We start from the raw sequence: 15,728 nt of genomic DNA, 5'->3' as shown, positions 1-15,728 counted from the left end.
GTGGACGTGCAGCTCCTGGTTCTGCTACCTGACTGGGTTCTGCTACCTGACTGGGTTCTGCTATGTGTCCCGGGTTCTGCTATGTGTCCCGGGTTCTGCTATGTGTCCATAAAGAACCGACCCAAACGGGTTCTGGTCTGCGGTTCTGACGTTTCTGTTCTGTGGCGTTCCAGGTGAGGAACGGGAGGTGATAGCCGACGACCTGCCCCACCCGTTCGGACTGACCCAGTACCAGGACTACATCTACTGGACGGACTGGAGCCACCGCAGCATCGAGCGGGCCAACAAGAGCAGCGGGCAGAACCGGACCCTGATCCAGGGCCACCTGGACTACGTGATGGACATCCTGGTGTTCCACTCGTCCCGGCAGGCCGGCTGGAACGCCTGCGCCGCCACCAACGGCCACTGCTCCCACCTGTGCCTCGCCGTGCCCAGCAGCTTCGTCTGCGGATGCCCCGCCCACTTCTCCCTCAACTACGACAACAAGACCTGCAGCGGTGAGCCCGGTTCTGGAGCGGCCCGCCGGTTCTGGTGCCGCCGCGCGGCGTCTGACCCGCCTCTGTGTCGCCCCCGCAGCTCCGACCTCCTTCCTGCTCTTCAGCCAGAAGGCGGCCATCAACCGGATGGTGATCGACGAGCAGCAGAGCCCGGACATCGTGCTGCCCGTCCAGAACCTGAAGAACGTCCGGGCCATCGACTACGACCCGCTGGACAAGCAGCTCTACTGGATCGACTCCAAGCAGAGCGTCATCCGCCGGGCCCAGGAGGACGGCAACCAGGTACCGCCCGCTTCTGCTGGGTTCTGCTCGGTTCTGCTGGGGGACGCCCAGGAGACCTAACGGGCCGGGTCTAGCACATTCTACCCGGTTCTGATGGACTTCCTGTAGATTCCTGTTGGTTCTGTTTGATTTCACAGCAGGGCTGAAGGCCAGGAACACGCCCTCTGATCCAGAACCCAACGTATACGGTTCTGGTTCCGGTCCAGGTTGTGTATACGGTTCTGATCCGGGTCGTGTATATGGTTCCGGTCCAGGTCATTTACATGGTTCTGATCCGGGTCGTGTACATGGTTCTGATCCGGGTTGTGTAAATGGTTCCGGTCCAGGTCGTATACATGGTTCTGATCCGGGTCGTGTACATGGTTCCGGTCCGGGTCGTGTACATGGTTCCGGTCCGGGTCGTGTACATGGTTCCGATCCGGGTCATGTACATGGTTCTGGTCCGGGTCGTATACATGGTTCTGATCCGGATCGTGTATATGGTTCCGGTCCGGGTCGTGTACATGGTTCCGATCCGGGTCATGTACATGGTTCTGATCCGGGTCGTGTACGTGTTCTGTTGATCTAAATCGTCAGAACATAAATCCAGAAGGAAACCTGAACCTGTAAACCTGCAACACTGCAGAACCTTGGGCTGGTTCTGGTCACCTTTCTCTAAGACCGTCAGAACACCAACAAGGTCCAATTCACATTTGGATCAAAAACAGAACTAGGTCCATGCAGGTCAACCAGAACCTAAACTCCCACCAGTCCAGATCTGATGAGGTCCGGTTTTATGTCCAGAACCGGTCTGGACCTGATTCTGCTTGTTTAGGGTTAAGAAACAGAACCAACATTCAACATGCGGCTCACGTCTGCAGGTCTGTTTGGTTCTGGACCGGTTTGACAGTTGGTTCTGGTCCAGTATTCTAGCCTGTTCTGGACCATTTATCTAGTCGGTTCTGGACCGTTTTTTTCCAGCCGGATCTGGACCGTTTCTCTGGATAACAGTGTGTCGGTGTATCGGTTCTGATCCGGCTGTTCTGTGTGGTTCTGGCAGAGCGTGACGGTGGTGTCCAGCTCGATGCTGGGACCCGGACCGGGCCTGCAGCTCTACGATCTGAGCATCGACGTCTACAGCCGCTTCATCTACTGGACCAGCGAGGTGACCAACGTCATCAACGTGACCCGCACCGACGGAACCAGGGTGGGCGTGGTTCTGCGGGGCGAGTCGGACCGACCCCGGGCCATCGTGGTGAACCCGGAGCGAGGGTCAGTGCGTCGGAGCGAGGCCGACCCGGCGGTACCGCCGTCCGGCTCGGCCCGCGTTCCTCACCCGCTCTCCTCTCCGCAGGTACATGTACTTCACCAACCTGCAGGAGCGCTGCCCCAAGATCGAGCGGGCGGCGCTGGACGGAACCGAGCGGGAGGTTCTGTTCTTCAGCGGGCTGGGCAAACCCGTGGCGCTGGCCGTGGACAACCAGGCCGGCAAGCTGTTCTGGGTCGACTCGGACCTGCGGCGCATCGAGAGCAGCGACCTGTCTGGTGAGTCCCTGTCGTTTCAGGAGAACCCTGAGAGGAACCCCTCGCTGGGTTCTGTTCAGCAGAACCCAGCGAGGGGTTCTGTTCAGCAGAACCACAACCTTCCAGCAACCCGGATCCTGCTTCTACGGCCAGAACCAGAACCAGAGGCGCTTCTAGACTCACTCAGATAAACGTGTCTTTCGGGATGTCTGCCGCCTCCTGTTGGACCTTTAGAACCCCAACAGGACCAGAACACGGTCCGGGCCTGGCAGGCTAAAACAGCTGACCCGTTCAGAGGTTCTCTAAAGGCCAGAAATGTTTCAGCCGCAGCGGTTTTGATCCAGAACCTTCTGAATCCAGATCCTGCTGAATCCAAATCCTCCTGAATCCAGAATCTTTTGAATCCAGAACATTCTTAAATCCAGAATCTTTTGAATCCAGTACCATGCAAATCCAGAACCTTCTCAATCCAGGACATTTTGAATCCAGAACGTTTTAAATCCAGATCCTTCTGAATCCAGATCATTTTGAATCCAGATCCTTTTGAATCCAGAATCTTTTGAATCCAGAACATTCTAAATCCAGATCATTTTGAATCCAGAATATTTTGAATCCAGAACATTCTGAATCCAGATCCTGCTGAATCCAAATCCTCCTGAATCCAGAATCTTTTGAATCCAGAACATTCTGAACTCAGGACCTTCTGAATCCAGATCCTCCTGAATCCAGAATCTTTTTAATCCAGATCATTTTGAATCCAGAACATTCTGAATCCAGAATCTTTTGAATCCAGTACCATGCAAATCCAGAACCTTCTGAATCCAGAACCTTTTGAATCCAGAACATTCTGAATCCGGATCATTTTGAATCCAGATAATTTTGAATCCAGATCATTTTGAATCCAGAACATTCTGAATCCAGATCATTTTGAATCCAGAATCTTTTGAATCCAGAACATTCTAAATCCAGATCCTTTTGAATCCAGAATATTTTGAATCCAGAACATTCTGAATCCAGATCCTCCTGAATCCAGAATCTTCTGAATCAAGGACATTTTGAATCCAGAACATTCTGAATCCAGATCATTTTGAATCCAGATCCTTTTGAATCCAGAATCTTTTGAATCCAGAATCTTTTGAATCCAGAATCTTTTGAATCCAGAATCTTTTGAATCCAGATCATTTTGAATCCAGATCATTCTGAATCCAGAACATTTTGAATCCAGAACATCTGAATCCAGATCATTTTGAATCCAGAACATTCTGAATCCAGAACCTCCTCAATCCAGATCCTCTTGAATCCAGAACCTCCTCAATCCAGATCCTCTTGAATCCAGAACCTATTGAATCCAGACATTCTGAATTCAGAACATCTGAATCCAGATCCTCCTGAATCCAGAATCTTTTGAATCCAGATAATTTTGAATCCAGAACATTCTGAATCCAGATCCTTTTGAATCCAGAATCTTTTGAATCCAGATCATTTTGAATCCAGAACATTCTGAATCCAGATAATTTTGAATCCAGATATTTTTGTATCCAGAATCTTTTGAATCCAGAACATTCTGAATCCAGAACATTTTGAATCCAGATCATTTTGAGTCCAGAACGTTCTGTATCCAGATCTTCCTGAATCCAGATTCTTCTGAATCCAGAACTGTTTGAATCTAGAACCTTCTGAGCCTAGAGCTGTGTCAGTCTGAGAGTAAATCAAGTGTCAGAGGCTCGTGTTACCTTTGGTGACCCGGCTCTGGAGCCGACACGGCTCTGGAGCCGACCCGGTTCTGGAGCCGACCCGGCTCTGGAGCCGACACGGCTCTGGAGCCGACCCGGCTCTGGAGCCGACCCGGTTCTGGAGCCGAACCGGCTCTGGAGCCGACCCGGTTCTGAACGGTCTCTCTGCGGGTGACAGGAGCCAACCGGGTGGTGATGGCGGACTCCAACATCCTGCAGCCGGTGGGCCTGACGGTGTTCGGCGATCACCTGTACTGGATCGACAAGCAGCAGCAGATGATCGAGCGCGTGGACAAGACGACGCGGGAGGGCCGCACCAAGGTGCAGGCGCGGGTCGCCTACCTGAGCGACATCCACGCCGTGCACGAGCTGGACCTCGCCGCCTACCGTGAGTCCGCCGCCGCCACAGAACCCAACAGAACCGGTCCGCCCGCTAAAGTCCAAAGCCGGCCAGACCCAAAAGCTTCTCTCAGTCTGGCTCTAAAACTAGTGTTACCGGGCCAGAGCTAGATCAGAACCCGTCCAGAACCCGTCCAGAACTAGTGTTACGGGCCAAAGCTAGACCAGAACCCGTCCAGAACCCGTCCAGAACTAGTGTTACGGGCCAAAGCTAGACCAGAACCCGTCCAGAACCCGTCCAGAACTAGTGTTACGGGCCAAAGCTAGACCAGAACCCGTCCAGAACTAGTGTTACGGGCCAAAGCTAGACCAGAACCCGTCCAGAACCCGTCCACAACTAGTGTTACGGGCCAAAGCTAGACCAGAACCCGTCCAGAACCCGTCCAGAACTAGTGTTACGGGCCAAAGCTAAACCAGAACCAGTCCAGAACTAGTGTTATTGGGCCAAAGCTAGACCAGAACCCGTCCAGAACCCGTCCAGAACTAGTGTTACGGGCCAAAGCTAAACCAGAACCGGTCCAGAACCCGTCCAGAACTAGTGTTACGGGCCAAAGCTAAACCAGAACCGGTCCAGAACTAGTGTTACGGGCCAAAGCTAGACCAGAACCCGTCCAGAACCCGTCCAGAACTAGTGTTACGGCCAAAGCTAGACCAGAACCCGTCCAGAACCCGTCCAGAACTAGTGTTACGGGCCAAAGCTAGACCAGAACCCGTCCAGAACCCGTCCAGAACTAGTGTTACGGGCCAAAGCTAAACCAGAACCAGTCCAGAACTAGTGTTATTGGGCCAAAGCTAGACCAGAACCCGTCCAGAACCCGTCCAGAACTAGTGTTACGGGCCAAAGCTAAACCAGAACCGGTCCAGAACTAGTGTTACGGGCCAAAGCTAGACCAGAACCCGTCCAGAACCCGTCCAGAACTAGTGTTACGGGCCAAAGCTAGACCAGAACCCGTCCAGAACCCGTCCAGAACTAGTGTTACGGGCCAAAGCTAGACCAGAACCCGTCCAGAACCCGTCCAGAACTAGTGTTACGGGCCAAAGCTAAACCAGAACCAGTCCAGAACTAGTGTTATTGGGCCAAAGCTAGACCAGAACCCGTCCAGAACCCGTCCAGAACTAGTGTTACGGGCCAAAGCTAAACCAGAACCGGTCCAGAACTAGTGTTACGGGCCAAAGCTAGACCAGAACCCGTCCAGAACCCGTCCAGAACTAGTGTTACGGGCCAAAGCTAGACCAGAACCCGTCCAGAACCCGTCCAGAACTAGTGTTACGGGCCAAAGCTAGACCAGAACCCGTCCAGAACCCGTCCAGAACTAGTGTTACGGGCCAAAGCTAAACCAGAACCAGTCCAGAACTAGTGTTATTGGGCCAAAGCTAGACCAGAACCCGTCCAGAACCCGTCCAGAACTAGTGTTACGGGCCAAAGCTAAACCAGAACCGGTCCAGAACCCGTCCAGAACTAGTGTTTACGGGCCAAAGCTAAACCAGAACCGGTCCAGAACTAGTGTTACGGGCCAAAGCTAGACCAGAACCCGTCCAGAACCCGTCCAGAACTAGTGTTACGGGCCAAAGCTAGACCAGAACCCGTCCAGAACCCGTCCAGAACTAGTGTTACGGGCCAAAGCTAGACCAGAACCCGTCCAGAACCCGTCCAGAACTAGTGTTACGGGCCAAAGCTAGACCAGAACCAGTCCAGAACTAGTGTTATTGGGCCAAAGCTAGACCAGAACCCGTCCAGAACCCGTCCAGAACTAGTGTTACGGGCCAAAGCTAAACCAGAACCGGTCCAGAACTAGTGTTACGGGCCAAAGCTAGACCAGAACCCGTCCAGAACCCGTCCAGAACTAGTGTTACGGGCCAAAGCTAGACCAGAACCCGTCCAGAACCCGTCCAGAACTAGTGTTACGGGCCAAAGCTAGACCAGAACCCGTCCAGAACCCGTCCAGAACTAGTGTTACGGGCCAAAGCTAAACCAGAACCAGTCCAGAACTAGTGTTATTGGGCCAAAGCTAGACCAGAACCCGTCCAGAACTAGTGTTACGGGCCAAAGCTAAACCAGAACCAGTCCAGAACTAGTGTTATTGGGCCAAAGCTAGACCAGAACCCGTCCAGAACCCGTCCAGAACTAGTGTAACCAGGCCAAAGCTAGACCAGAACCCGTCCAGAACCGGTCCAGAACTAGTGTAACCAGGCCAAAGCTAGACCAGAACCCGTCCAGAACCAGTCCAGAACTAGTGTTATTGGGCCAAAGCTAGACCAGAACCCGTCCAGAACTAGTGTTATTGGGCCAAAGCTAGACCAGAACCCGTCCAGAACTAGTGTTACGGGCCAAAGCTAAACCAGAACCAGTCCAGAACTAGTGTTATTGGGCCAAAGCTAGACCAGAACCCGTCCAGAACTAGTGTTAGACCAGAACCGGTCCAGAACTAGTGTTACTGGGCCAAAGCTAGACCAGAACCCGTCCAGAATTAGTGTTACTGGGCAAAAGCTAGACCAGAACCCGTCCAGAACTAGTGTAACCAGGCCAAAGCTAGATTAGAACCGGTCCAGAACTAGTGTTACGGGCCAAAGCTAGATCAGAACCGGTCCAGAACTAGTGTTACTGGGCCAAAGCTAAACCAGAACCGGTCCAGAACTAGTGTTAGACCAGAACCCGTCCAGAGCTAGTGTTACTGGGCCAAAGCTAAACCAGAACCGGTCCAGAACTAGTGTTACTGGGCCAAAGCTAAACCAGAACCGGTCCAGAACTAGTGTTACGGGCCAAAGCTAGATTAGAACCGGTCCAGAACTAGTGTTACGGGCCAAAGCTAGATTAGAACCGGTCCAGAACTAGTGTAACCAGGCCAAAGCTAAACCAGAACCGGTCCAGAACTAGTGTTACTGGGCCAAAGCTAAACCAGAACCGGTCCAGAACTAGTGTTACTGGGCCAAAGCTAAACCAGAATCAGTCCAGAACCGGTCCAGAACTAGTCGGACTTGGTTTAAGATGAAAACAGCTTAAGTCCACCCCAGAACCGAGTCCAGTAGTTCTAGATCGTAACAAAGATAAATCTTCTGTTGGTTCTGGACCGAGCGAATCCGGACCAGTCTAGAACCAAACAAGACGTGAGCGGCATGTTGAATTAAACGAGCAGAACCGGTTCAGACTCCCGTCTCCTCCGGACCTGCAGGGAACCACCCGTGCACGCGGGACAACGGCGGCTGCTCCCACATCTGCATCGTGAAGGGAGACGGAACCACGCGCTGCTCCTGCCCCGTCCACCTGGTGCTGCTGTCTGACGAGCTCACCTGTGGAGGTAAGCACGCCGCTCCCGCCGCCGCCCCGCGGGCCCGGCGCCGACCCGGCTGACCCGCCCTCCTCTCTGTCCAATTCAATTCAATTCAATTAAATTTTTTTTATATAGCACCAATTCATGAAACATGTCATCTCAAGGCACTTTACAAAATCAGTTAGAACGCCCAGCTGGTTCCAAGTTTAGACTGACTATGTGTACTTCTGAGGTTTAAGAGTATGAAGGCAGTAATATTTCTTTGTTATCCACTTTGTGCAATAGGCAGTGCCATTAGCAGAGAAACAGACCAATGGCCTGATACTATTCAATTCAATTTTATTTATATAGCTCCAATTCATGAAACACGTCATCTCAAGGTACTTGAATTCAATCAGATCCTCCAGGTTGGTGAGAAAGTTTCCTCTCTAAGGAAACCCAGCAGGTTGCATCAAGTCTCTCCAAGCAGCATTCACTCCTCCTGAAAGAGCGTAGAGCCACAGTGGACAGTCGTCTGCATTGTTGATGGCTTTGCAGCAATCCCTCATACTGAGCATGCATGAAGCGACAGTGGAGAGGAAAACTCCCCTTTAACAGGGAGGAGAACCTCCAGCAGAACCAGAACCAGGCTCAGTGTGAACGCTCATCTGCCTCCACCCACTGGGGCTTAGAGAAGACAGAGCAGAGACACAGAAAGCTCAGAAGCTCACATTGACCCAGGAGTACTTTCTATGTTAGAGAAGACAGAGCAGAGACACAGAAAGCACAGAAGCTCACATTGACCCAGGAGTACTTTCTATGTTAGAGAAGACAGAGCAGAGACACAGAAAGCTCAGAAGCTCACATTGACCCAGGAGTACTTTCTATGTTAGAGAAGACAGAGCAGAGACACAGAAAGCTCAGAAGCTCACATTGACCCAGGACTACTTTCTATGTTAGAGAAGACAGAGCAGAGACACAGAAAGCACAGAAGCTCACATTGACCCAGGAGTACTTTCTATGTTAGAGAAGACAGAGCAGAGACACAGAAAGCACAGAAGCTCACATTGACCCAGGAGTACTTTCTATGGTAGATGGTAATAGAGGATGATCTGCCTCCCCTGATGATGTCACAGTTAACAGAACACCAGACCAGGTGTACCTTCTATGGAGAAAAAGAGAGAGAGCAAAAAGATAAAGCAGAAATGACAACACATAATGCATAATTGAAGAACAGCAGAACTCAGTAGAGAGAGAGAAATAGACCCTGATGTCCTCCAGCAGCCTAAGCCTATAGCAGCATAACTATAGAGGTAGCTCAGGGTAACATGAGCCACTCTGACTAGAAGCTTTGTCACAAAGGAAAGTTTTAAGATTAGTCTTAAAAGTAGACAGGGTGTCTGCCTCACGGACCAAAACTGGGAGTTGGTTCCACAGGAGAGGAGCCTGATAGCTAAAGGATCTGCCTCCCATTCTACTTTTAGAGACTCTAGGAACCACCAGCAGACCTGCAGTCTGAGAGCGAAGTGCTCTGTTAGGAACATACGGGGTAATCAGAGCTCTGATATATGATGGAGCTTGATTATTAAGGGCTTTATACGTTAGAAGAAGAATTTTAAATTCTATTCTTGATTTAACAGGAAGCCAATGAAGGGAAGCTAAAACAGGAGAAATATGATCCCTCTTGTTGATTTTCATCAGAACTCTTGCTGCAGCATTTTGGATCAGCTGAAGGCTTTGAACTGCATTTTGTGGACTTCCTGATAGTAAAGAATTACAATAGTCCAGCCTTGAAGTAACAAATGCATGGACCAGTTTTTCAGCATCACTCCTGGACAGAATGTTTCTAATTTTGGTGATGTCGGCAAAATTCGCCCCCCAGAACCGCCCACCTGCTCCCCGGACCACTTCTCCTGCGTGTCCGGCGAGGTGGACTGCATCCCGAACTCGTGGCGCTGCGACGGCTACGCCGAGTGCGACGACAGCAGCGACGAGGAGGACTGCCCCGTCTGCTCCGAGTCCGAGTTCCAGTGCGACAGCCGGCAGTGCGTGGCGCTGGGCCTGCGCTGCAACGGCGAGGTCGACTGCCAGGACGGCTCCGACGAGAGCAAGTGTGAAGGTGGGTCCGGTCGGTTCGGGTCGGGTCGGGTCGGGGGGGTTCTGGTTCCGTGGGGGCGGGGCTGACGGCTGCGTTGGGTTGCAGTGCGGTGTCCGGCGGACCAGTTCTCCTGCTCTGACGGCCGCTGCATCGGGAAGCACAAGAAGTGCGACCACAACATGGACTGCAGCGACAACTCCGACGAGATCGGCTGCTGTGAGTCCCGCTGGGGTTCTGCTTGGGTTCTGCTTGGGTTCTGCTGGGGTTCTGCTTGGGTTCTGCTGGGGTTCCGCTGGGGTTCTGCTGGGGTTCTGGCCGGGTTCCGCTGCCTCACCGCGCCTGTTGTGTTGCAGATAATACGGCGGAGCCGCCGCTGGCCAACAACAGCACCATCAGCTCCATCGTGGCGGTGGTGATGGCGCTCTTCGTGGTGGGCGCCATCTACTTCGTGTGTCAGCGGGTTCTCTGCCCCCACATGAAGGACGACGGAGAGACCGTCACCAACGACTTCGTGGTCCACGGCCAGCCGCCGGTACCGCTGGGATACGTGCCGCACCCCGGATCGCTGTCCAGCTCGCTGCCAGGTGGGTCCGCCGGTACCGCCCGGGTCACGATGCGGCAGAACCACACAGAACCGAGGCTAAAACAGATCCAACCCAGACTTTTAACTAGACTAGAGCTGAGGGTAAGACGGGTCTAGAACCGAGACGTAGACGGGTCCAGAACCGAGGCTAAAGCGGTTCCTTCTCTGGAGGAGTCTGTGCTGGAGAACATGTTCTGCTTCATGAGGAGAACGTGTTCTCCTCATGAAGCAGAACACGTTCTCCTCATGAAGCAGAACACGTTCTCCTCATGAAGCAGAACATGTTCTCCTCGGCTCAGCAGAACACCACCACACGTCTCGTTTCTGGATTCCGCTGTCACTCATTCCTTTCAGCCACTTTTCTAACGAGGGACGCTCGGTTCTGACGTTTCTCTGAGCTGCTGCTGGTTCTGATGCCGGCAGCGTTTAAAAACCCAGCAGACAGAAAAACAGCTGCATTAATGTTATAGTTTACAGGTGCTCAACAGTCAGACCCTCAGCATTTATAAACTTATTCTGCAACTTTGAGACCTCCTGCTCTCATTTTCTATTCATATATTTTAGTTTCCATTCATATATTTTAGTTTCTATTCATATATTTTAGTTACCATTTGTATGTTTTATGGCACATTTCTCCACCTCTACTAGAACTTAAAATATAAACAGCCTAAATGATCAATAGAAGGTGTATAAACAGCAATCGATGGGAACTGTGCTGGCAAAAAGATGAACATGTGAGTAATTTCAGTAACCATCCCATCATTAATAGAAAGTGTTGATTAAGGTTAAACAGAAGAACTCAGAACTGGACCTGATTATTGTCATTGTGACTTGCTGCCACCAGGCTTCACCTGCACAGGTAACCAGTGAGAATGCACCTTTAATTCTCGTTGACCTTTTTCAGCAATTCCCTGCTGCCAACTCTGCGGTTTCTTTTGGACCGCCTTATCTGGTTCCTTTGTAGACAAGGAACCAGAACCCAAGAAACCCTAACCCTTCCCTCATGCTGGGACTGATCGCGGCTGATTGGACGCTGAGTTACCTGAACTCAGGTGTTCTGTGTTAAAGCTGCTGTAAAGTTTACAGCTTTCTGCTCCCCCACCATCCTCCCAGCTTTAATAACGCCTGGGACGGTTCTGAACCCAAGACGTGTCTCTGCTTGGTTCCTGCCGGGGATTGGACCCTTCTGACCGGGCCGGCATCTCTCAGAACCAGCGGCGTGCCGTTGCACACGTTTAACAAACGAGAAGCAGCTCGTTACTTAACGAGCTCGTTACTTAACAAGCTCGTTAAGTGACGAGCTGATCGACCCGTTTCCCGTTAAATGCAGGAGGCTTCGTTTGGTCCAGGCAGAGCGGGTTCTGATTCTTCATCCAGAAACGGGTCGATATGGAGAACCAAACTCAGAACCAGTCTCTGTGGGTCTAGAACCTTCTCTGGTTCTGAAGTTTTCCAGAGAACATCCCAGCAGAAGTTTAACCAGGAAAGGTTTGGGGTCCGTTTGGGCAGAACCAGCTGTTTAGCAGGAGTAGTATCAAACAGAGCAGCTCGTCTAGTTCTGTTCAGAACTTTTAGATATAAAGCTGTTGCCATGTGGTACCAGCTGCTGCAGCAAAGCGGGCCGATCCAAACTGGTTCTGGATGTATAACCCAATAGGTTCTGAAAGCCTGCAGATCAGCGCTCCATCTTTGGTTCCTCAGACGGGTTCTGGACCTGGTTGTAGTTCAGGAAGTTAAATTAAACCGGGCCGGAGCAGCAGAGTTCTCGGTGGTACCGGTTCTGACCCGATCTCCTCCCCTGTCTGCAGGCATGTCCAGAGGGAAGTCTGTGATTGGCTCCCTGAGCATCATGGGCGGCGGCAGCGGCCCGCTCTACGACCGCGCTCACGTCACCGGCGCCTCGTCCAGCAGCTCGTCCAGCACCAAGGGCACCTACTTCCCTCCGGTGAGACTCGGACCTCCAGCCCGTCCGACCCGGTTCTGCTGTCCTGGTTCTGATGAATGTCTGTCTTCCAGATCCTGAACCCTCCGCCGTCGCCCGCCACCGTGCGCTCCCAGTACACCCTGGAGTTCGGCTACTCCTCCAACAGTCCCTCCACGCACCGCTCCTACAGGTACCGTTCTGTCCGGTTCTGTCCGGTCCGACCAGAACCAGAACTCTCCTGTCGCTGTTGGGTTCTGGGGGCTGAAATCTGCTACTGGTTCCGGTACCAGATGTGTGATGAAAGCAGAACCGGGTTCTTGTGGGTCACGCCGTGTTCTCCGTCTTGCAGCTACCGGCCCTACACCTACCGCCACTTTGCCCCGCCCACCACGCCCTGCAGCACCGACGTGTGCGACAGCGACTACACGCCGGGCCGCCGGCCGCTCAAGGCCGCCGCCGCCGCCGCCGCCGCCGCCAAGGGCTACACCAGCGACCTGAACTACGACTCGGAGCCTTTCCCGCCGCCGCCCACGCCCCGCAGCCAGTACCTGTCAGCGGAGGAGAACTGCGAGAGCTGCCCGCCGTCTCCGTACACGGAGCGCAGCTACTCCCACCACCTGTACCCGCCGCCGCCGTCCCCGTGCACGGACTCCTCGTGAGCGAAGCTCCGCCCCCTCACTGTAAATAACGATTGTTGATACCCGAGGTGGAAAAAACGGGAAGAGACTGAAGCGAGGCGCTAAAAGGGAAGCGGAGGAAGGCGAGCTGCAGAACATTTGTACAGAACAGAGAAATCATATTTATATATTTTCTATACTGATGATGATGATGATGATGATGATGCCATAGAGTTTGTAATTTTTACATTTTTAACAGAAGCTTTTATTAAACTCGCCACAGAGAAAACGTTGCCTTAAAGCCGCAGAGACACACGGCGCCGATCCGTCGGACTCCTCCCATGCCAAAAACGAGCAGCAGGCCCCGCCCACCGGGACCCGGGAGCTGGCGCCGGTTCTGAGGGCGGGACGGCGTCCCGTCAGGATGAGAGGCCGCAGGTCCGCACTGACCCGGCAGAACCTTTTTGTCCCCCTGAAGCCTCCGTACGGCGACTCCATCCTGACGGGACCAAATGGTCCGGCGGCTCCGCCCCCAGGAGGAAGGACCGCTCCTCGTCATCATCACAACTTGTGCCTGAGCAGTGCCACAACTACACGTGCTTTTATTTTGAAAGCTCTATAGTATTTTTGTACCGCATCCTGTGTAGATACGTATTTATAAGCTATATAGAGAATCGTTGTAAATGTGTCATCCACCGCCTGCAGCTCATTCCTGCTCTTCTAGATTTCCTCCTTCTATTTTTCTACACAACCCACAACGCTGACAATCTCAGAACATATCCTCCTTTCTACCGTCTCACCTGTCTCACCTTGCTCCTCAGAACCAGGCCCAGGAGCCCGACCCGTCTCCGGTTCCGCCATGAGAACGACCACCAGCACCACTCCAGACAATCTTCCTAACGGCTTTGAACAGAACCGAGGTGAACCCAGATGGCCATAAAAGCCCAGCTGACGGGTCCGTGTCTGTCAGCGGACCTTCAGAACCCGCCCCTACGGCCCGTAGCGTGCTGCCGGTCCGGTCTGACCCCAGCGGTTCTGATGGGGTGAAGTCCTGCGTACGGTCAGTCGTCTTGGCCCTGCCAGGCTTCCGTACCTCAGAGGCGTCCCTCCAGGTCCTCCTGCATAGTTTGGCCAGTACCGGGTCTCTGGCCAGTACCGGGTCTCTGGCAAGTACCGGGTCTCTGGCAAGTACCGGGTCTCTGGCCAGTACCGGGTCTCTGGACTTGCTCCACAAGGTTCTGGTTCTGCAGAACCTTGCAAAAGTATTCACACATTTGTTTTTGTCTGGAATCAAAATGAACATAAGACAGAATTTACAGGTTGGACCGGAAGAACCCAGTAGAACCCAGTAGAACCCGGGCCAGAAGCCGAGGGGGAGTGAATACTTTAGCAAGGCGCTGTAGTGTAACCCCCCCCCCCCCCCGTAGATCCTGGCCGTCCTGAGTCCAGAAGGCCTCATCACCAGAACCCCCGTCCCGGCTCCTAGTTTCCACCGACCCGAGTCTCTGGGACTCTGTCCTGGTTCTGGTGGGGCAGGTTCTGCGGTCTGAACGGACCGGGCCTCCACATCTCAGCGCTGCTCCTCTCTTCTGTCGCAAAGCTTCTCATTTCTGCACTTTACAACCTTTTCTTGTCTAACTCTAGTCGGTACAAAGTGACTGAAGCTGAGGCGTCTGAGCCGGGCTCACGGACCGCTCGGCGCCGCCGCTCAGATGTGAACAGAACCTTTTTAAGCTGAAGCACATGGAGTCCAACCTGTGACCTGATCTAGAGCCACTACAGAACCGTGTGAGGGAAACGATTCGGCTGCAGTGGAATAAAGTGTTGATGCTGTTTGGGGTCTGAAATGTGAAGAAGGTTCTCCGGGTCTCCAAACGTTCTCTGGTGGTTTTGGAGGAGACGCGATGGTGATGCCGGCTCTCCTCAGGCCTGCAGGGGGCGCTGTCAGGCAGAGCTGAAGTAGGAAGGTTAACAGGAAAAGCACTTTTATTCTCCAGGAATCCTTCATCAGTTTGGAGCCCATGCTGAGGAGGCCGGCGGGCCCCCGGGCTGCGGGCCCCTGGGCTGCGGGCCCCCGGGCTGCGGGGCCCCCGGGCTGCGGGGCCCCTGGGCTGCGGGGCCCCCGGGCTGCGGCCCTCCAGCTGCCACTATAAGCTGTTGTTACTCATCAGATGCTGATTCTGTTTTCATTATGTTAAATATAAACTGAGTGAACTTTTCCTGCAGTCTGAGTGCTGATTTCACACTAACACAGCAGATAAAGTCACAAAAACTGGTTGTTGTTCTATATTTAGCCCAAAGCTAAAGAACTAAATATTCACCAGCAGAAATATTTATAAATAATCCAACATAGAGACTTAAAGTATGATGGTTTGGTCTGTTTAAGATAAAAATGTCTAGAGCAACATGAGCAGATTTATCTCAGAGGCTCCAGACCAAAACCAGGAAACCCACCTGAGCACCTGCCTGGTCCTGCAGAGCCACGCCCTCTGACCCAATAACCAACCCTGACCACGCGGTTCTGAAAACTGGATCCATGCATGAAGAACCGATGGAGCTGGAAGCAGAGGACCCATCAGGATGAAGATGCAGGGGGAAAAGAATCAGAAACCAAAGCTTCTGGATAACTCATTATGTTCTGTCCTCTCAGGAATTCAAGGGAAGGAGCTGGTGATTCAAATTCAGAATTATTTTATCCAGTGTTGGTTTCATAAGGGAGAAGGAGAACAGAACCAACTGGACTGGGTCTGGCACCGTAACCACCAGGGACAGAACTGGGAGAGGTCAGAGAACTGACCAGATTTTCTAACGTTTCTGTGTTTCTGCTCCGTTGGATCTGGCCCT

The 15,728-nt window shown here is 52.7% G+C and overlaps 1 protein-coding gene across 1 annotated transcript in view; it reads left to right on the top strand.

Moving 5' to 3' along the window:
• The window catches only part of lrp6 (low density lipoprotein receptor-related protein 6), a 30,143-nt gene extending 15,040 nt beyond the window's left edge, over positions 1-15,103 (top strand). Inside the window, exons 12-23 of the mRNA XM_036149258.1 lie at positions 174-497; positions 577-779; positions 1,819-2,030; positions 2,113-2,303; positions 4,194-4,403; positions 7,585-7,710; positions 9,545-9,781; positions 9,866-9,976; positions 10,114-10,344; positions 12,152-12,288; positions 12,360-12,457; positions 12,617-15,103. Of these exons, the coding sequence (XP_036005151.1) occupies positions 174-497; positions 577-779; positions 1,819-2,030; positions 2,113-2,303; positions 4,194-4,403; positions 7,585-7,710; positions 9,545-9,781; positions 9,866-9,976; positions 10,114-10,344; positions 12,152-12,288; positions 12,360-12,457; positions 12,617-12,926 (2,390 nt within the window). The 3' untranslated portion in view covers positions 12,927-15,103. The remainder of the gene's footprint in view (positions 1-173; positions 498-576; positions 780-1,818; positions 2,031-2,112; positions 2,304-4,193; positions 4,404-7,584; positions 7,711-9,544; positions 9,782-9,865; positions 9,977-10,113; positions 10,345-12,151; positions 12,289-12,359; positions 12,458-12,616) is intronic.
• The last annotated feature ends 625 nt before the right edge of the window (positions 15,104-15,728 follow it).

Source organism: Fundulus heteroclitus, chromosome 17 (assembly GCF_011125445.2).
Source record: "Fundulus heteroclitus isolate FHET01 chromosome 17, MU-UCD_Fhet_4.1, whole genome shotgun sequence".
Taxonomy (NCBI): domain Eukaryota; kingdom Metazoa; phylum Chordata; class Actinopteri; order Cyprinodontiformes; family Fundulidae; genus Fundulus; species Fundulus heteroclitus.
The sequence above is the reverse complement of the archived record's forward strand: the minus strand, read 5'-3'. Positions and strand labels throughout refer to the sequence as shown.